The 21,223-nt window shown below is 55.2% G+C and overlaps 1 protein-coding gene across 4 annotated transcripts; it reads left to right on the top strand.

The window, feature by feature from the left end:
• The first annotated feature begins 1,389 nt into the window (after positions 1 to 1,389).
• Positions 1,390 to 18,655, top strand: CBLC (Cbl proto-oncogene C). 4 transcript variants are annotated; one of them, XM_028087822.2, is made up of 11 exons: positions 1,390 to 1,757; positions 4,635 to 4,781; positions 5,309 to 5,465; positions 5,734 to 5,855; positions 7,100 to 7,237; positions 9,977 to 10,064; positions 10,756 to 10,887; positions 12,245 to 12,403; positions 13,024 to 13,092; positions 15,903 to 16,018; positions 16,117 to 18,655. In XM_028087822.2, the coding sequence occupies exons 1-11, from the start codon at positions 1,405 to 1,407 to the stop codon at positions 16,151 to 16,153; spliced, it is 1,518 nt and encodes a 505-aa protein (XP_027943623.1). In that variant the 5' UTR covers positions 1,390 to 1,404; the 3' UTR covers positions 16,154 to 18,655. The 4 variants fall into 4 exon arrangements, with proteins under 4 accessions (XP_027943623.1, XP_027943626.1, XP_087883781.1 ...); XM_028087825.2 differs by having other exon boundaries at positions 16,144 to 18,655; XM_088027655.1 differs by having other exon boundaries at positions 4,668 to 4,781.
• Positions 18,656 to 21,223: the final 2,568 nt, after the last annotated feature.

Here is a 21,223-nt window from a genome sequence, read left to right on the forward strand (position 1 = left end):
GCTCAGCCGGTTAAGCATCTGTCTTCAGCTTCAGGATCCCGGGGTCCTAGGATCGAGTCCTGGAACTGCTCAGCGGGGAGTCTGCTTCTCCCTCTGCCTGCCGCTCCCCCTGCTTGTGCTCTCTCTCTCCCTCTTTCTCTCTGTCAAATAAATAAAATCTTAAAAAAAAAAAAAAAGAATTCTCTGGGGTCTAAGACAGAATGAAAGCTGAGTGGGGAAAGGGGTTTAGGATGAGAGCTGAGGGTACTCCACCTCAAAGGGATGCCTGAGACGCAGGGACCGCTCGGCCCACAGCGCCCGGGGGTGGCCGCCCAGCGCACAGCCGGAGCGGGCTGACGCTACAGGTTACGCTGATTGGGGAGAAAACCACGCTCTTCCAGCCCCGAGCCTGCCGGACGCTCCTTGACCTCCGCATTCTTTTTCTTTTCTTTTCTTTTCTTTTTAAGATTTTATTTATTTATTTGACACACGGAGAGAGAGCACAAGCAGGGGGAGGGGCGGGCAAAGGGAGAGGGAGAAGCAGGCTCCCCACTGAGCAGGGAGCTCAACTTTGGACTCGATCCCAGGACCCCGGGATCATGACCTGAGCTGAAGGCAGATGCTTAACCGACTGAGCCACCCAGGCGCCCATGACCCCCGCATTCTTGAACCCCATCTTCCCGCCTCGTCTCCTGGGGGGGGTCCCACCTCCTCTGGAAATCTGGGTGTCTCAACTCTAGCCTGATTTTCCGCAGGCCCCTCACGTGGGGACTCAGGAATTACGTTGCCAAATTCCTGCTCCCTCAGACACCCAATCCCTGCTACTAGGGGACACCAAGGGGTCTGCTCATGCTATGCTTTTCTTGTCTGGGACAAAGGGATCGCACTATCTCCCCGACCTTTACTCCTAAAAATTTCAGCTCTCAGACCTTTAATCCCATGCCACAGCCAACGATCCAAACCTGGGTCCAAAAGTCCCAGGAGTGCTCCGTTCCAGCCCCAACTCCCCGAAAGGTTTGGATAGCTAAGCTCCCAGCCCTACACCCAGCCCGCAAAAGCCTCAGCTCTCCCCCAGCCCCTCCTCCACTGCAGCCTTGGGACCCAGCCTCCAGTCGGTCTCAGAAGGGTCCCAGGCGTCCTACCTTCAATTCCTACCCACTGAAGAGTCTCCTCCTATCTCCACCCACCGCAGCCACCCCCTCCAACTCTCTTTAGGGGATCAGACTTTCGAACCCCATCTCTAGGAACCCAGGTGCCAGATCCCCCCAGACCCCGCCCGGTTCAGAGCGCAGCTAACCTGCTGTCCCCGCCCCGCTTCTCCAGGACCCGCCCCCTCACCTTTCGTTCCGGGTCCCGCCCCCACCCTGGGCGGGGCCGCACCTTTGCCCGCCGCCCGCCTACCTCCCGCGGCTCCCCGAGGGCCCCATGGCTGCGGCGGCAGCCCCCTGGGGGCGGCAGTGGGGAGAGGCCCGCGCGCTCGGCCGGGCGGTGAGGCTGCTGCAGCGCCTGGAGGAGCAATGCGGGGACCCCAGGCTTGCCTCCAGTCCCCCCTCGCTGCCAGACCTGCTGCCCCGCATCGCGCGGCTGCTGCGCCAGGTGGCCCACGCCCGGCGGGCGGCCGACGGAGGCGGCGCCGAGGGTCCCGGTGGTGCGAGGGACTTTCTCATCGTCTACCTTCACAACCTGGAGGCCAAGAGCAGGCAGGTGGCGGCACTGCTGCCACCTCGGGGTGGGAGGAGTGCCAACGACCAGCTCTTCCGGGAAGGCTCCAGACTCAGGTGAGCAGCCGCCCTGGCCGCAGAGAAAAGATGGGACCAGCGCCCTCCTCCCTCAGACCCAGGAGTCCAGGCCCCCAGCCCCTCCTCCTTCAGACCCAGGGGTCCGGGCCCCCAGCCCCTGCTCCCTCAGACCCAGGGGTCCGGGCCCCCAGCCCCTGCTCCCTCAGACCCAGGAGTCCGGGCCCCCAGCCCCTCCTCCCTCAGACCCAGGGGTCCGGGCCCCAGTCCCTCCTCCCTCAGACCCAGGAGTCCAGGCCCCGAGCCCCCTCCTCCCTCAGACCCAGGAGTCCAGGCCCCGAGCCCCCTCCTCCCTCAGACCCAGGAGTCCAGGCCCCCAGCCCCCTCCTCCCTCAGACCCAGGGGTCGAAGTCCCAACGCCCTGTGCCTGAGAACCTAGAAAACTGAGCGACCCAGTTTTTTCTTTCTTTGGGCACCTATGCCCTCAGTTGCCCATTTCCCCTCCCTCTTGGCCATCCAGCAGCCCCCTTCACATTGCCCCACTCTTCCAGAGGCCTAGACACGAATCCTGGAAATGTGGGGACCGCAGGGAGCTTCTTGCACGAGGAGGGACGGACTGACATCCGATCACTGCCCCTGCCTAGGGGGACATACAGGGCCCCCCGGTCTTGCTTCTTAAACAACTAGCTCAGGACCTGGGGGCTTATCTGTAGCCCCTGCACCTCTTCTGAACTCTGGGGAAGGGGCTGCTGAGTGACAGGAGCAGATGAGGTTTAGGGTCTAGAGCCCAGAACAAAACAAGGTCTGGACCAGCGGCTCTTGACCCTGTCAAGGCAAATACTTTTGTCTCCTTAAATTCATCCTGAAATGAAATGCATAGGTTAAACTACTTACCTACCCATAATTTTTTAAAAATCACTGTAATACCCAAACTGTATTCTAAGGGATGATAAAAAGGAATGCCCTTCATAATAACATTATCTGTGTTTCAAATGAAAATGCCAAGACACAATTATAATTATGCTGGGAAGCAGAATTGGCTAGTCAGACACTGGCACCCCTAGGGAGAATCCCTACGTCACTGAACCAGTCTTCCTTCCATACATAGGATAGTTGAATTTCTGTAAAATTCAGTATAGATGTAAGATGTGCAGAAAATGCCTTTGTAAAATGGAATTGGGTTTTCGGTTTAGATCATTTTAAATAGATTTTCCACTTTCACAGATGCCTGATGGGACATTGGAAAGTGGAGTGGAATGTGAGCAAATTTTGCTAGAGGGGACTGTCCCCCACAATTTAGCCTCCCTACTGCAATCGCTATGTCAAGTGAATTTCTTTTTTTAATTTAATTTAATTTTTTTTAATTTTATTTATTTATTTGAGAGAGAGAGAGTACATGAGAGGGGGGGAAGGTCAGAGGGAGAAGCAGACTCCCTGCTGAGCAGAGAGCCCGATGTGGGACTCGATCCCAGGACTCCAGGATCATGACCTGAGCCGAAGGCAGTCGCTTAACCAACTGAGCCACCCAGGCGCCCTGTCAAGTGAATTTCTAGAAGCTCCTTAGAAAGGTGGTATAACTCCATTGAGAATCACTGTTCTAGAAAATAGCATAGGGGCTTAGGGAGTGTCTGAGTGAGTGTTCTAGAGTTACTGGGGTCCCAGCAACTCTCTGAAGAAGATTCTAGAACAACACTCCCCACTAAAAATCTAATGCAACCCACATATGTAATTTTTTGTTTTCTAGTAGACATATTACAGAAAAAAAATTTTTTAATTAAATTACTTATTTTTAAGTAATCTCTCCACCCAGCATGGGGCTTGAACTCACACCCCCGAAATCAGGAGTCACCTGCTCCACCGACTGAGCCAGCCAGGCGCCCCGAGAACGATTTTTTTTTTAACAGGTGCAGTGAGTTTTAATAACATTCCCTTTATTTAACGCCCAGTATCCAAAATACTATCTCAACTTCTAATCAGTATAAAGCAATAATTAATGAGATAGCTCACATTCTTTTTTTTTTTTTTCCACTAAGTTTCCAAAATCTGGGGCACCTGGGTGGCTCAGTCGGTGAAGCATCTGCCTTTGCCTCAGGTCCTGATCCCAGCATCCTGGGACCAAGTCCCACATCAGGCTCTCTACTCAGCGGGGAGTCTGCTTCTCCCTCTCCCTCTGCCCCTGCTCATGAGTGCTCTCTCTCTCTCAAATAAATAAATAAAATCTTTAAAAAATAAAATAATAAAGTCAATAATAATAATGAAAGTGCACTGAGTGTCGGCTGCACGCCAGGTACGCTGGGCATTTTCTGCGCTCAGAAGACACGGAAGAATCCTCACCGCTTGCCCTCTGACACAGGGGCTGTACTTAGCCCTGCACTTATGCCCATTTCACAGCTGAGGAAACTGATGTAAGGGGGAGAAAAGGAACCTCCCCCAAATGCCGCAGCTAAGTGTCAGAGCTACCCTCTGCTGCTCCCCACATCCTGACCCGTACCCCGGGGAGGCAGCTGGCGGGGAAAAGCACAGGGGTCCGCCCCCCAGGGCTGCTAAAACCAGGAAGGTTCCGAGCATGACGGGCTCACAGACCCCTCCCAATGCCCTCGGCTCTCGTGGGCTCCACCTCTGACAAAGCAGGGCTTCTCCTCCCGCCCCTGTGGGCTACAGGTGGAGGCTGGGGTCTGTGTGCCAGGGGGTCACTCGGATATTGGGGAGCGCCTCCCTTTCCTTCACAGATAAGGAAACTGAGGTTTGCAGAGGGGAGGTGTCAGGACTGCCATAGGCCGTCTTGGATTCGACTTTTACCCTGCACTGAATGGTTACAGAGTCTGGGGGCCTGGTGCCTGTGGGTCTTCCCCACAGCGGGAGCAGGTGTCAGTGGGAGCCCTGGGGTCCAGCCCAGGCCCTCAGAGCCCATCCCTGCAGGCGACAGCTGGCCAAGCTGGCCCTCATCTTCAGTTACATGCACGCGGAGCTGGGCGCACTCTTCCCCAAGGGAAAGTACTGCGGACACACGTACCAGCTCACCAAGGCCCCGGCCCACACCTTCTGGAGGGAGCACTGCGGAGCCCGGTGAGTGAGCACCTGTCCCCGGGGCCCCTTAGCTCCTGGAGCCTCATTCTGTCCCTGCCCAGGGAACCCAGGAGTCCTGCCCCCAGCCCCCTCCTCCCTCAGACCTAGGAGTCCTCGCCCCAGCCCCCTCCTCCCTCAGACCCGGGAGCCCTTGCCCCCAGCCACCTCCTCCCTCAAACCCGGGAGTCCAGGCCCCCAGCTGCCTCCTCCCTCAGACCCAGGAGCCCAGACCCCCAGCCCCCTCCTCCCTCAGACCCAGGGGTCCAGGCCCCCAGCCCCTCCTCCCTCAGACCCAGGGGTTCTGGTCCCCAGCCGCCTCCTCCCTCAGACCCAGGGGTCCTCGCCTCAGCCCCTCCTCGCTCAGACCCAGGGGTCCAGGCCCCAAGCACCTCTTCCCTCAGACCCAGGGATCCAGACCCCCAGTCCCTCCTGCCTCAGACCCAGGAGTCCTCGCCCCCAGCTGCCTCCTTCCTAGAGGTCTTCCCATCCTAGGTTCCTCCGCTGCATACCACCCCCCCCCATTCCAGGTGTGTGCTGCCCTGGGCTGACTTTGAGTGGCTCTTGTGCACCTGCCACCCAGTGGAATCTGGCTGCACGGCCCTGGCCTTGCGCTCCACCGTTAACCTCACCTGCAGCGGCCATGTGTCCATCTTTGAGTTTGATCTCTTCACCAGGCTCTTCCAGGTTAGCGACGGCCAAGGCTGGAAGCCTGGACTCTTGGGTCCTGGGGGAAGGAGAGGTTGGGAACACGGCCTCCTGGGTCTGAGGGAAGAGGGGCTGGGATCCCGGACCCATGGTTCCCGGGAAAGGGAAGATCTGGGGTCTCCTGTATAACAGATTCCAAGGCCCACCCCGGGTGTAAGCCCAGTGGCTGGGTGCTGACACCCTGGGAGGCACGAGGTGTGGGCGGCTTCCTCCACCCCTCCCTGACCCAAGTGCTGCCCCGCTCCAGCCATGGCCAACACTCCTCAAGAACTGGCAGCTCCTGGCGGTCAACCACCCGGGCTACATGGCCTTCCTCACATATGATGAGGTCCAAGCACGTCTGCAGACCTACAGAGACAAGCCAGGCAGGTAAAAGGGCCAGGCCTCAGGAAGGGGAGGCTGCTGGGGGCTCCAGGGTCTGGATCCTGGGCTAGGGTGTTGGGGGAGCCCAGCCAGCCTTTGGGGAGTAAGAACGGAAGGGCTGAAGTACCTGGGACCCCAGACTGCCAAGAACTGAGAAGTAGGATGCTGAGTGCCTCCAGCCACCCTGCCTCATCTCCTGGGACCTCCCAGGAAGCCCGATGATCTTGGGCAGTGCTCAACATGCACCAGCTTTCGAAGTGCTTTCTGCTGACACTCTCTTATAATGCACTTTCTCACAATCTGGCAGCTAAAGGAACAATACCTGGTCTGGCCAGGGGCCTGAAGACCCTGTCCTAGGATAAGATCCATTTCTGTTGAGTCAGAGCTCATATTGTACCATCTATTAAATATTTTTTTAATATGACCCCCCCACACACACACACACCTGCCAGGGTAGGAGACTGGGATCCAAACACCTGAGTCCTTAAATGATTTCAAGCTGGGAAATTTGAGCCGTTGGGTCCTCCCAGAGGGCTAAGGATCGAGGGTGCTGAGCTACCTAGAATACCAGGAGGTTAAGGGAATAGGAGGTCACATTCATGAGTCTTTGCAGGGCTGACATACAAGAACCTCAGGACGGCAAGTATGTTAGCACTCCCCCAGTTACACTTCAGACTGGTTTAAAGGGAAAGCAAAAGGGGTGGATTAATTCTCATGTTTGAAAAGACCAGGTATGGGGTTTCAGGCCCAGCTGGATCTAGGTGCTCAAGTGCTATTGTCAGGAATCAGTGTCTTCCCTGTGTCTACTTTTCTCTGTGTTTGTTTCGTTCTCAGACATGGTCTCTCCTTATGGTGGCACAAGGTTTCTAGAAGCCCCAGCTGTACACCCTACCAGCTTAGCAACCTCTGTAGAAATGGGGTACCTTGCTCCTGATACTTGTAGAAAAAATCTCAGGGCTGACCTCCATCACTATGGTCAGGGGTCCTAAAAGGCACTGATTGACCAAGCTAGAATCAGCCTTGTCTAAGCCCCAGTGAAGGAGGATGAAGAGCCAAGCAGGTAAACCAATGGCTATCCCCTACAGTGGGAGACAGGAATCTTAATGCTCACTGCCTAAAAAGTGGGAAGCTGGGTTATAAAGAACAAGGACTTAGACACCTGGCTCCCCAACAGAATGGGCACCTGGGAAGTCCCAGATGGGACAGCGGTGACTAGTCCCTCACCCCACCCTACCAACCTCTTCCTCCAGCTACATCTTCCGGCCCAGCTGCACTCGCCTGGGTCAGTGGGCCATTGGATACGTGAGCTCAGATGGCAGCATCCTGCAGACCATCCCTCTTAACAAACCCCTGTTCCAAGCACTCCTGGACGGACAAAAGGAAGGCTTGTGAGTCGCCATCCTGGCAGGGGGAGGGTGTCAGGAGAATGCGCTTCGAAAGGTGGTGCGTGTGTTGAGCACTGCCCAAGATCACTCTAAGGGCACCCAGTTCACAAGGCAGACATTATACATTTGCAATACTATCTTGTTCCAGTAGGTGGCAGATGAGGGTCTTGAGGAAGGAGAGCCTTTTCTTCTTTTTTTTTTTTTTAAGATTTTATTTATTTTAGAAACAGAGAGAGCGCGAGCAAGCGCGCTTGCAAGCAGGGGGAGGGGCAGAGGGAGAGAGAGCATTTCAAGCGGGCTCTGCACTGAGCGTGAGCCCAACCCTGAGATCATGACCTGAGCTGAAATCAAGAGTCGGAAGCCCAACAGACTGAGCCACCCAGGCACCCCCAAGGGCGCCTTTTCTAGTTCACAGAAAGCTGCCGTGTGGGCTAGCAAGTGGCTGGGAGAAGGGCTCGGGGGGGGGGGGGGGCGACTCCACCGACTCCATTCCTGGGAATTCTGCTGAAAAGCTTTTGCTTCTAGATATCCATATCCTGTTCTAGAATCTAGACTGTTAAAGCAGAAAGAACTGGGCAAACAGCTGGACAGGTGTTTTCAACCTCTAACCTTGGCTGCCCCCCAGCCCCTCTTTCAGAAGCTGCCTTGGGTAGGAGAGGAGCGGAAAAAGGCGGGTGGGGTTCCTGAGTCTCTCCCTGAACCTTTAGCCAGACCTTTCTTACCAGGCATACCTAAGTGATATGATAGGAGACAGATATGCGGTCAGTTCTCTTTTGTTGCTAATGGTAGTTTTGTTCTATAAAGTCGCCGCAAACACTGAATTACCGAATACTGAGCCATTGCTTGTGGGGCAAATACGGGTTTAGATTCCTGCAAGACTCTGGTCCCATTTTTTTTTTTTTTTAATTTTAAGTAAGGTCCACACCCAACATGGGGCTTGAACTCACGACCCCGAGATCCAGAGTCACATGCTCTCCCGGCTGCACCGGCCAGGCATCCCATCTGGTCACATTTTTCTTAACCAATTGCTACCTTTTTGGTAACCAATAATAACCTTTATGTGTGTTTCTGCCTAAAGATACCTTATTTAATATGTAGTCAGTTCTTTTACAGTGAAGTCAAGTCAAAACAAAGCTCATCTAACACCCGTATATTCTCTATAAGACGCATCCCAGCCCTGTATTTGGGAGCGCTGGACACTATCTTGGGGCCATTTAAAATGGCGAAATCACCAACAAAAAGCATAAAAATGCAAAAAACATGGCACCAAATGCACTGATAAGGATACTGGTTTATAGAGTAAGGAACTGAAATGAAAAGGTAGAGCGTCGCCTTCTCCAACCTCACGGAAACGTGTCAGGTGACTCAAATATTTTGCCATGTTGTGCAGTCGATGAATGACCACAAAAGTACCATGACTGTTGATTTGGGGGTGACAAATGTTAGCAAGTAGACACATTTGCAAGTACGGAATCCAAGAATAATGAAGCTCTATTGGTTATACTAGCATATCCCTACTTGACAACCGAGAAAAACTGAGGCACAGCGAGACAGAGCCACTTGCCTGTGTCACACAGCCACGGGGCTCACGGTCTGGGATGTGAAGCCAGGCTCAGAATACAGACCCTCGCCCACCGCAGTGTCTTAAGTTCCAGGTCAGACTTCATTGGAGAAAAGGATCCTAGATATAAAATAAGTATGAACACCATCAGTCTGGTTTAACCCCCCTCCCCCCACGAAGCACACAGACCCCACCACCCACTAGAGAGATGGGAATATCAAGGCCCTGAGTGAGGTGCAGAGACTCCAAGCACTTTCTACCATACAGTGAGGCGGCTTGCAGGGTCTGAAGTTGATCATAGCAGTTCCGTCTGTGGTGGAGGAAGCATACTGCACATGTTTTGTGGACGCCACCAATCTTTGCCCCCAGCATGATTGTGTCCATTTTACAGAAGGGAAAACTGAGTGCAGGGAGGTCGAGATGCCCAGCCCAGGGCACACAGCGTGTCTCTGGAAAAGCTGCATTGGGGCCCAGCCTGGGGCACCTGCCCTGCTCTACCTGGTTGGCTGGGCAGACCCACGAGGCTCAGGGGACTCGTGGCCCCACTGTAGAGTGCAGTTGCGACCCAGAGGGTGCAGAGCCTTTTTCTCGGCTGTCCTGGAGCCCGGCGCTCAGACCTTGCCCACAGCCCTGGTCCTGCATCCCTCCAAGCCCCTCTGTGTGGCCTTGAGCTGTTACCTTTCCTGCACTGAACCTCAGTAACTATGTGTGAAGCGAGCAGTGTATATGGTCTAGAAGGGTCCTTCTGATTCTGCTAGACTAAGACTAGGATTTGGTCACCCCAGCAGTGTGTGACCTAAGATGCTCCTATACCTGGGCCTGAACACTCAGGAACGGGGGTGCTCTGGGAGAGCTGACGCTGGGATTCAGTCAGTTCCCTGGTTCCTGTTGATCTGATTTGTATTTCCAGAGCTTGGGACATTTAGGTCTAGGGTGCCTTTTTTTGGGGGGGAGGGTCTGAGGGGACATGGCCCTGCCCTGGCATCTGAGGGGACACCGCTTGCCCTGGGAAGTCCCAGTATGAGGAGAGGGCAGGCAAAAGATCCCCAGGCCAATGATGGGCTTGGGAGAGATGCTCATCCAGGGGCCCTCGGCCCATGGTAGAGTCCGGGGAGTCCTTGCTCTTCTGGGGTGGGGAGTCTTAGATGGCCCTCAGTACCCCCTCTCTTCCCTTCACCCAGCTTCCTCTACCCAGATGGGAAGAACCACAACCCAGACCTGACTGAACTCTACCAGACGGAACCCCATCCGTACATCCATGTGTCAGAGGTGAGCTCCCAGCCTGTGCCCCCTACCGCCCCATCCCTGCTTCCTGCCCCAGCCCCCACACCGTGCCTCAACTCGGAATTCTCCCCCACACAGTCAGGCCCCAGAATCCCAGAGGCCTTGGGTTTTTGTGCTGGTGTGGTGGCCATGTGATCTGGGTTAAATCACTTGGCCTCTCTCTGCCTCTGTTCCTTCTACGGAAAATACAGCGCCTTCTGCCTCCTCCCCAGGGGTTTTTGCGGGGACTAAACCAGGAAATGATACTGCTGAGACGATCAGAATGGCTGGTGCACTTGAGCTTTCACCGATGACAGCCCCTGTACCAGCTCCTGGTCTTCACAGCCACCCCATGGGTGAGAGAGAAAGAACAAATGAAACCTTTTGGTATAAGTACATCCCACACAGTATTTGGGATATACTTAGACCTAAAAAGTTACGCATTGTTTACCCAAAAATCAAATTTAACAGGGCATCCTGTATTTCTAGTTGCTAAACCTGGCAACCCTGAGTATAGACCACCCCGGAGACCGAGTCTCCTAATAAGGTACATGCAGGAGGCTGCTGGACACACGGACTCGAACTTAGGAGGGTTCGGGGCTGGCATAGAAGTTTAAGACTTTCTTCCTGTGGCCTGACTTATATCCCTATGGCTGACACCCCCCCTTCCCACTCTCCCTATCTTCTTGCGTGCTAGGAGCAGCTGCGGCTATACTGGGCCATGGACTCCACGTTCGAGCTCTGCAAAATCTGTGCTGAGAGCAACAAGGACGTGAAGATCGAGCCCTGTGGGCACCTGCTCTGTAGCCGCTGCCTGGCCACCTGGCAGGTGGGTCTGACCACGCTGCCTTCCTGCCCAGGCTCCCCCATGGGTCTGACCACACTGCCTTCCTGCCCAGTCTCCCCCATGGGTCTGACCACCCTGCCTTCCTGCCCAGGCTCCCCCCACTTTATGGTAAAAGCCCCTCCTAGAGGATCACCTGCATGCCTCGTGGATCTGATGGGGAAACTGAGGCCCAGGGTCACTCAGGAGTGATGAGCGGGAGCCCACCGCTCTATGTCTTAGCCTCCGTCTCTGTCTTGCTCTGCGTCTCTCACCTCTGCTCCTGCTTCTCCAGCTGCGTTCTTATTAGTAGAAAGGGCTCCTTGTTCCTTGCTCCTGGCTGGGCAACCTGGGGCCAGTGGCTTCACCTCTCTGAGCCTTAGCCTCCTCCCCTGGAGAACGCGGCTGATAGTAGCAATCTCCCAAGGGCCGTAGTGAGGATCCAAGCCCACAAAGCCCTCTGCAAAGGCCCCTGGGAAACCCGGGGCTGTTGCCCCTGCGTAGTATAGGTACATTAAGACATTAAGCTTCTTGATGGTAATGGAGGTGTTTGACAAGCTTGATGGCCGAGGCATGCGTTCCAAGGACATTCATCTTGAATGCACATATTGTCACTGTAGGACACAGGCTGCTAGCAAAACGACCCAATAAGGAACCAGGCCACCCCACTCATGAAGCTTTAGAAAGCCCGGGGTAACCTGTCGGATAGCTGACCCCTTAAGACCCTGCTTTTCCCTTCCCACGTCCTAATGCCTCAAACTGGCCAATAAAGGGTGAACCCATGAATCCCTAGACACCCCACTTGGCCCCTAATAAAGGCAGAGCCCTGGGTGCATGCAACTTCCCTCTCTCTCCACCTGGGACCTCACCGTGGGGCCCCAGGCATGCCGCATACCCCCCAGGACCTGTGAGTAATTAGTCTGGTTCTTCGGAGCTCTGGTGGTTGTTGCTGAGGTGTGTCCTGGGATCATAAGAAGCCCAGGAGCTGGCGGAGCCACAACATTGGCCCCAGTGGCGCTTGTGAGGCAGATGCCTGCAGGGCTCATCACAATCCGTATGGGCCCCGGCAGGTGCCTCGGGCATTCCTAGGGGACAGCATCACTGGACGGCTGAGCCCCCCACAACACCCTGGCTCCGCTGGGCATCCTGCTTGTGCGCCCCGCCCCCGACCTCACGCTCTGCTCCCATCCCCTTGCCATCCTGCATCTCCCCCAGCTCCTCTCTTCACAGCTCCTCTCCCTCTCCCCCTGTTTCCCCCCATCTGTCCTCAGCACATCACTCTGTTGGGGAGGCGGGCCCTTGTGGTCCCAAGGGACATGGTGGAGAACAGGGCGACCCTGACCCTATCCCGTCCCACCCCCAGCACTCCGACAGCCAGACCTGTCCCTTCTGCCGCAGAGAGATCAAGGGCCAAGAGGCTGTGAGTATCCTATCCCAAGTGAGGCCTGCGGAAGCCAGGGCCACTGCTGAGGACCCGAGAGAGAGCAGTGACCAGGAAGATGGGGAGGAGGAGCTGGGGCAGGTGAGCAGGGCCAGGCAGGAGCTGCAACTGGAACTCCTGGGTCTGAGGGAGGAGGGAATTAGGGGCAGGACCCCTGGGTCTGAGGGAGGAAGGGCTGGGGGCCTGGGCTCCTGGGTCTGAGGGAGGAGGGGCTGGGGGCCTGGACCCCTGGTCTGAGGGAGGAGGGGCTGGGGGTCTGGGCTCCTGGGTCTGAGGGAGGAGGGGCTGGGGGTCTGGGCTTCTGGTCTGAGGGAGGAGGGGCTGGGGGCCTGGGCTCCTGGGTCTGAGGGAGGAGGGGCTGGGGGCCTGGACCCCTGGTCTGAGGGAGGAGGGGCTGGGGGTCTGGGCTCCTGGGTCTGAGGGAGGAGGGGCTGGGGGCCTGGGCTCCTGGGTCTGAGGGAGAAGGCGGCTGGTGACAGGATTCTGGGGTCCTACAGGCCTGGACCTTTGCTTCCCCAAGGGTTTGGGGCTCTGACTTTCTCCAGCTGTAACTCTCCTGAGGGTTAGGACTTTGCCTTCTTCTCTAGTCTGTCTCCAAAGCCTAGAAGAGGGCCTGAATGCTGCGACTCTGGGCTGATGGACACATAGGGGGGAAGACAATGGCAGCTTACAATCCCCTCCTCACCCTCTGTCTCTCCTAGGTGGTTTCCTCAGCTCCCCCACTGCCCCCTCAGCTGAGTGCGTCCCCAGCTAAAGGCCGGCTGAAAGTGGTGAGTCAGGCACTGGTCTGAGGTGGGCAACTCAGGTCTTGTCCAGCCGCGGGGTTCCTCAGGGGCCCCCGGCCCAGCACTCACCCTTCGCGCCCATTGACAAGGTGCTGGGCAATCCTCTGTACCTTCTCGTTCTCTTCCTTCGTTACCCCCCTCGCTGGCTTCCTGACGCTCCTTCCAGCATCCCAGGCATGTCTTACCCCAGGGCCTTTGCACCAGCTATTCTGTCTGCCTGGATTTCCTTTCCCCAGGCTCGCTTTCTCATCTCCTCCTCAGGGAGGCCTTCCCTGACCACCCTGTTTTATTGATAATAAGACACCCCCCTCCCTCCAAGCCCCTTCCCTGCTGATTTCCATAGTTCTTTTCAGCACCTGGCAGAGGATATAGTCTGTTTCTCACCATCAGCAGGGTCCCTTCGTCCTGAAGGTTAGGACTCTGTCCTCTCTGGTATGTCTCCAGAGTCTGGAACAGTGCCTGACACATAGCAGGTATACAGTGAAGAGGCGTTAAATGGATACTTTCAACTGGTTCTTCCCCGTAGCCTACAAAGTCAAAACTGTTCCCCTCTTCACTTCCCAGAGGAAGAAGCCTCAGAGAGGTGACCACACTCACCAAAACCTCACAGCCTGATACAGGAGAATCCAGTGTTGGGGCGGGGGGAGCTTAGAGAACCCTAAAATCATCTGCTTATTTTCTATGCAAGCCCCAGCCTTCTATCTCTCCCCCCACCCCTTACTTCCTACCCCAGGATTTTCTGAGCCCCTGGCCTGCTGGGGAGGGGCCTGACTCTGTTAGCATCTCAGGCTGAGCACACGCAAGATTCAATCAATACAGGGCCGTCTTCAAACAAACAGCTCAGGAAGTCCGGGAACATTATTCGACCGCAGCAAACAAGTGAGCCAGCAGGAAGGGGGGTGGCGGTGACACCAGCCAGGGAAGCTAAAAACAGATCCAGACCTGCAGCCAAAAGCAAATGGAAACATTAGGAGGCACTCAGCCGGCTCCCTGAGGACAATGAGGGGGACACAGCCCAAATGGCAGGCCGACGGGGGCATAGGGGCGCACCTTTGCCTAGGCTGGGCCCTCCGCCTGGCATGCCCTTTCCTCCCCTCCCCAAACCCTGCCCGATTCAAATCCCAGGCAACTCCTACCCTTTGTTCTTCAAAACACGCTGCAAGAGAGGCGGGCCCGGGAGGGGGTGGGGGGTGCCGCTGCCCAGCAAAGTGACCGCCAGAAGGAGAATAGTTAACGTGTACAGTACTTGCTATACGCCTGGCACTGCTCTTAACGTATTGATTTAATTGTCATGACAACCCAGGGAGGTACGTACCGTTATGACCCCTATTATGCAGAGCCAGATGTGGAGGTCACCAGCTCAGGATGACAGAGTCGGGAGCGGCCCCCAGGCCCCTGGCTCTAGACTCCAGACTCCATCCTCCGGTCCCATGGGCCTCTGTTCTGTCTGTGAAATGGGCACCATGCCGGTCCCTGCCGCATGGGGGCGAGGAGTGAGCTGCTGTGGGCACAAGGGCAAAGGGGGCCCGGTCAGCGTGGCTGTGGTTTGCATAAGCTGTTCCCACACTGCTGTTCTCCGTCCAAGAAGCCCACCTCTAGGCAGCAAGCCCGTCATGCAGTGGGACCCGGCACCTTGCTGGCCTCCAGCGACCTCTCCCATCCTCACTGTCTCCATGCGGAGAACAGCAACAAGCCTGGCATGGGCCCTGCAAGTTCTGATGAAATGAGCAAGACTGGGTGTATGTAACCTGGGTCGCACCCCTCCCTGACCTCTCAGAAGCCCTCTCTTGCCCCCCAGGGCCCCAAGAAAAAGCCAACACATTCTCCACAGCCACAAGGCCTGGGGGATCTGACTCCTCCCCACCTTTGCACCCTCTCACCATACCCCCAACTCCTTTTCAGCAACAGTGGACCCCTGCTGTTCTTCTAACAGGCCAGCAAGCCCGCCGCCCACTGCAGGACCTCTGCCTACATCCTTCTTAATACTCAGCCTTCTGTTCACTTGCCTCCCCTTCCAAGAGGTCTTCCCCAGCCACTCCTATCTAGTCGCCCCCCACTCTCCCCATGCCCGTTTCAGTTCCCTGAAGAACATCTAACACTCTCTGGATATTTCCTTGTCCGTGCACTGATTACTCATGGTAAGCTTCTTGCTCAGTACATCATCAGTTGCATGAGGACAGAGATTTGTCTACCTGGTTCATAGCTGTCTCTTCAGAATCTAGAATAGTGCCTGACACTGTAGATTCTCAGGAAATGTTTGTGGGATGGATAGATGCGTGGATGGCTGGATGGATGGATGGATGGATGCGTGGATGGATGGATGGATGGATGGATGGATGGATGGATGGATGAGTGGATGGATGGGTGGGTGGATGGATGGATGGATGGATAGGTGGGTGGATGGATGGATGGATGGATGGATGGATGGATGGATGGATGGATGGGTGGATGGATGGATGGATGGATGGATGAGTGGATGGATGGGTGGGTGGATGAATGAATGGATGGATAGGTGGGTGGATGGATAAAAGGATGGGTGAGAAGATGGATGGATGAGTGGGTGAATGGATGATGGTGGATGGATGGATGGATGGTTGGATAGATGGAGGGATGGGTAGATGGATGGACAAACAAAACTTCCTACTCAAGCCAGAGGTGCTAGGGGATAAAACAGCATGGACACTGGCCTTTCCTCCCCCTCCCCCCAGCCACCAACGTATTACCACTGTCCAGACCCATGAAATCAAAGATAGCTAGAGCCCTGCTCTGACGTTCCTTAATCTCCTCCCCTCCAGGCACCTCTGGCCCTCCCCAGACTTCAGGGCCCTCTTTCCTTTCCAAGAGTTAAGACTGTGGCCTTAGCCCCATGGCAAATCACCTCCAGCCCTCAGGCCAGGGAGGGAGCCCCAGGGTAAGTGTAGAGGCAGCTGGGGTCTGGGACTCCTGGGGGTGCGGGAAGGTGGGGATGGGGGGGGCAGAAGGGAAACACTGGTCCTAGGAAATCAACAGCCCTTCTTCAAACTCTCTCCACTGCAGAAACTCCTAAGGGAAAAGTCACCCCTCCAGCTGCCCCTGGGGGGCCCATGATCGCTGCCCAGGCATGGGGGCCAGTGAGTCTACTCCACCCCAGCCCCAGCCAAGTTCCCTCCCTTGGCCTGGCCCTACCCTGTCCCCCAACCTGGCTGTGATACTATCTAACCCCCTTCTCTGCCTTGCAGGGCCCCAAATGTGCTGCTAAAGGGAGCCCCAGGAGCTAGAAGGGGTTTGTGAATAATAAACTGCCAAGCCTGGTTGTCCTCTGATATGTGGAGAAAGTGCAGCAGCCACTAGGGGGCAACTTGACCTGGGGGGGGGTCCCTGAGGCCTGATCATCCCCCCCATTAATGCAAGGGTCTGGAGGGGCGAGTGGGGTACCCAGCTCCTCTGGATCCAGGAGTCCAGGCTCCCAGCCTCCTCCCTCAGACCCAGGAGTCCAGAGTTCCAAGTTTTCGGAGAATCAGGCAGTCATCCGTCTTTCCCCACGAATGCAAAAAAATTTTCTGGAACGAGATCCAGATATCCGAGTACTAAGGCCCTAGTCAAAAAGACCCCACATTTCTTTAAGAGTCATGCACCTGATCTTACTTGCCCCAATGTTCTTTCCTCCATTCCACTCTGGGAGAAGGATCCCAGTGATTTCCAGTCCAAATCAAACTGAGGACATGTCTCCCCACCTCATCACTGATCTTGGAGGGACCCAAGCCTCCCTCCACTTCAGTTCAAGCCAGCCCGCACCCCCTGAGCCCAGCCCTGTGCCCAGCCCCAGGCTGGGTGAGGCTGGGCGAGGCTGGGCGCATATAGCAGTAATCACTGCCCCCTGGTGGCTCACAATCCAATGGGTGACATACAGTGATGACCCAGAGTGGGCAGGGCTAGGGGGGTGGGGGAGAAACGGGGCGCTACAGGAAACCCAGAGTGGGCGGCTGAGCCAGCCTGGGAGGTCAGAGAGGACCTCCAGGAGGAGGCATCCAAGCTGAGACTGAAAAGAAGAGGAAAAGGTATCCCAGTGTAAAGGGAGCATGGAAGTCCATACCACAGATTTGTCCGAAGCAGCACAAGCCGGGGCAGAAAGGGAATTCATTGAGAGGACGTGGGATTTCTCACAGATTCCCGGGAGCGATTAGAGAACCAGGACGGGAAAGTGAGCCGTGAAAGGCAAAGGAACCACTGGCATTGGGCTCCGGTCTGAGCCCAGCCCCGATCCCGCCACAGAACTGGTCTGATGAGGCTACACTGAAGCCCCGAGGACCCCTGAACACCAACCAGTCACCTCGCTGCTTCTGCTGCCCCAGCAACCGGCTGAAGGTGCTCTTCTCATGCGCTGTTGCTCAGAACAAATCACGCCAACACTTAGTGGTAAACACTAAGGATTTGGGGACAGGCTCAGGTGGGTGGTTCTGGCTCAGGGTGCAAGCAGGTGGCACCTGGTCCGGGGCCTCTGGGGGCTGGACAGATGGCTTTCTGCAGTCAGACCTGTCCATGGGGTCGCCACACTTGCTAGCTTGGGCTTCCCCATGGCATGGCCGCCTAAGGCAGCCTGACTGCTCGTAGGGTGGCTGATGGCTTCGTGGGAGAGTCTCCCAGTGACCCTTTTCTACCTGATCTTGGGAGTCTTGCAGCATCACTTCCGCCACATTCTCTTCTTGACAGGAGAGTCACAACATGGCACAGATATAAAAAGAGGAAGGAACGTAGGTTTCCCTGCTCTTGGGGGAGTATCGAGATCAGATTGTTAGAAAAGCATATGGAATGAGAGATTCTGTTGCATCCATCTTTGGAAAATACAATGTGTCCCAACCACAAGAGCGTAGAACCAACCAGTCCCTGCTTCTTTGGCATTATTATATCCTAATTCTAAGTACAGTAGGGTTTAGGGGCGCCTGGCTGGCTCAGTCGGAAGAGCATGTGACTCTTGACCTTGGGATCGTGAGTTCGAGCCCGGCGCTGGGTGTAGAGATTACTTAAATAAATAGAAAACTTAAAAAAAAAAAAGTTCTTATCTAAACTTTCCCTGCACAATAAACTGTTGTCGTCCAACCCAGAATGCATTTATACTGCCCCCCTCCCCAAGACAACACAGACTTGCAGTAGTTACATTTTCCAGCTGCTCTGGAATGCCTGGGGAGTCCCCATTCCCCAGCAAATGTGTCATGATCCCATATTCCACAAGCTGTGAACTAGTTTTAAAGTCAACCATCACACACTATGTAAAATAACGGGATAAAGGTACCGGAGTCCTCCTTATCCACAAGGGGAATGTTCCAAGATTGCTCCCGGACGCCCGAAACCAGACAGTATCCAACCCTGGATATACGGTATTTTTTAACTAGGGACTTAGGATTTGGCTATCTGTACATACCTATGATAAAGTTTAATTTGCAAGTTGGGTACACTAAGAGATTAACAATAACAAACTAGAACAGTTATAACAATGTCCTGTAATTAGAGTTATGTGAATGTGGTCTCTTTCTCAAAATATCTTCTTGTACTAGACTCACCCTTCTTTTTTTTTTTTAAGATTTTATTTATTTATTTGTCAGAGAGAGCACAAGCAAGGGGAGAGGGAGAGGGAGAAGCAGGCTCCCCGCTGAGCAAGGAGCCAGATGCGGGGCTCAATCTCAGGACCCTGGGATCATGACCTGAGCCAAAGGCAGACGCTTAGCCGACTGAGCCACCCAGGCGCCCCTAGACTCACCCTTCTTGTGCTGATGTGAGAAAATAATTGCCTACAGGATAAGATGTAGTGAGGGGAGTGGCACCAGCATTGTGACATATCCTCAGGGTACTCCTGCCCTTCTGACATATACATCAGGAGGAGGATCATCTGCTTCCAGACCACTGTTGACCGAAGGTAACAAACCATGGAAAGGGAAACCGCAGATAGGCAGGGCTGCCACAGAGGAAAAATAAGGCTTGTTCATTAAAACGTGTAAGTGTATACACATGACACAGGACGGATGGGATCGGGAAATTCATATATTGCACAGATCTTGACTCTGCTCCTCATACCAAGCACTGTTCTAGGCGCTGGAGATACAGTGGTAAACAAAACAGTTTCCGTTCTCTTAGCACTTAGGTTCTACACAAGATAAACAATAAAAAAATAAATACATGGCATCAGTAAGTGTTGCAGAGGAGAAACGTAATAAGGGAAATAGGAATCGCTGGGATAGCAGGAATTGCTCTTTTAGATAAGATGGCCAAGGGAAACTGATGCGGTGATGTTGGAGAAGAGATTTGAAGCAAGTCAGGGAAGGAGCTGTGTGGGGCAGAATGTCCCCGCAGAGGGAAGAGCAAGTGCAAAGGTCCTGAGGCCAGAACATGCCTGGCACTGGAGGAACAGCAAGGAAGCAAAGAGACCAATGTGGCAAGAACGGAGCCGGCAAGGGGGAAGAGAAAGAAAGATGGAGTCAGGGAGGTAACGAGGACCGGATCGAGGACCTCGTGAGCCATGGAGTGGATTTTAGCTTTTACTGAGAGGAGCCCTGGAAGGATTCTGAGCAGAAGAGTGATGTGGGTTGACTCACATTTTAACGGGATCCCTCTGGCTGTTTTGTGGGAATAAATTGTAGGGGACAAGGGCAGATGACGTTACAGTACTAGTTTCTGCAAGTCTGCGAGGGACTGTGGCTGGTATTTATGCCTTCCCTCCTTCGTACACACTCCAGACAGTCCTTCCCCTTCGCCCAGAACCTTGGCCGGTTGGATTCTTGAGGCACGTGGGAGTGGGAGTAGCTGATGAGAGGGAGCCTACCAGAGTCCAGCCCAAGCAAGTAGGTGCACAAGCGGGAGCCAGAGGAGCTGGGGAACGGGTGTCCGGGGGTCGCAGTGTGTGAGCTTGTCCCCGGGAGCACTTGGAGTTGTATTTGTCCATGAGTGAGTTTGTACCATGTGTCCTGCGATGATCCAGGGAGCCTGCGTGCTCCAGACTCTCAAGCCCTGCAAACCTTCCCTGAGCACCTGCTCTGTGTCTGGCCTTTTCCTGGGGACACAGCAATGACCAACAGAGACAGCGCCAGCCCTGCCCTCATGGACCCACAGTCCAGTGGGGGGGGGGGGCAGATTAATCCCCAGACAGGATGACCCAGAATGTGCAGGACTGGGGTGGGGGAGCCCAGGTGATTGAGGGAGCCCAGAGGGGGCACTTGACCTAGCCAGGGGATCAGGGAAGGCATCCTGGAGGAGGTGATGGTGCAGGTAATACTAAAAGGTCTCCTCTCCCAGTGTAACAATTGCTTTCCTGTATCACTGATGAATAAAGTAGCCTTGACTAGTCTGACCAATAACTCCCAAGCTGACCTGTAATCTAAGCCTTCCTTCTGTGCCCGATGGGCAAAGCCATCTTACCAGTGACCCCCATTCTGGCCAGTGTCGAGGACTAGTACTCCCTATAACCAGTGACATCTCTCCCTTCCCCCGCCCCCAGAGGATTTTGTGCCCATCAGATCTGGCTTGTGAGAAGCCTTGAGCAGTTGGGACCCGTGAGCCCCCCCTCCCACACCTGACCTGTGACCCTTCCTTCAGACCCCTGGCTCTGCTCCTCCCCACTGCCCTCAGGTGCCCTGGCCTGCTCCCCTCCCCCACTCACCTGCTCCCTCCAGCCTGATTCTCCTCCCATCCCCCCCCCCCAAGGTTGGGAGGGAGTGGAGGGGAGAGGAAGGGAGGAAGGGGGGTGGCATTCCTGGGATTCCCGGGATGAGGGGAAGAGAGGGAGGGCTCCACGGAGGAGAGCCAAGGGAAGAGCACCCCACTGCACTCCCTGCCCCCCACCCTCATCACAGAGTCCTGGACTGAACTCAGGTTTGAAGACCATTAAATTTAAGAGATTGAACTGATGGGTTCCAGGCCACTGGTCAGACAGGAAAGCAGCCCTGAGCAGTGGCTACAGGGGAGGCCTCACAAGGCATACAGGAAGAAGCTGTTCTAGGCCACTGATCAAGCTGGGCACCACTGGTTGTACTGGGAGAGGCCAGTGCATGCCCTAATGGCCCCCAGTCAGAATGAGGGGGAGAGGGTCCACGGCCGTGCGCTGAGGTCCCAGCTCAGGACACTGGTTAGACTGGTCTGTCAGGCCACC

The sequence above is a fragment of the Eumetopias jubatus genome, unplaced genomic scaffold (genome assembly GCF_037043125.1).
Source record: "Eumetopias jubatus isolate StellerSeaLion01/CBP00866 unplaced genomic scaffold, mEumJub1_p1.0 scaffold_10, whole genome shotgun sequence".
Taxonomy (NCBI): domain Eukaryota; kingdom Metazoa; phylum Chordata; class Mammalia; order Carnivora; family Otariidae; genus Eumetopias; species Eumetopias jubatus.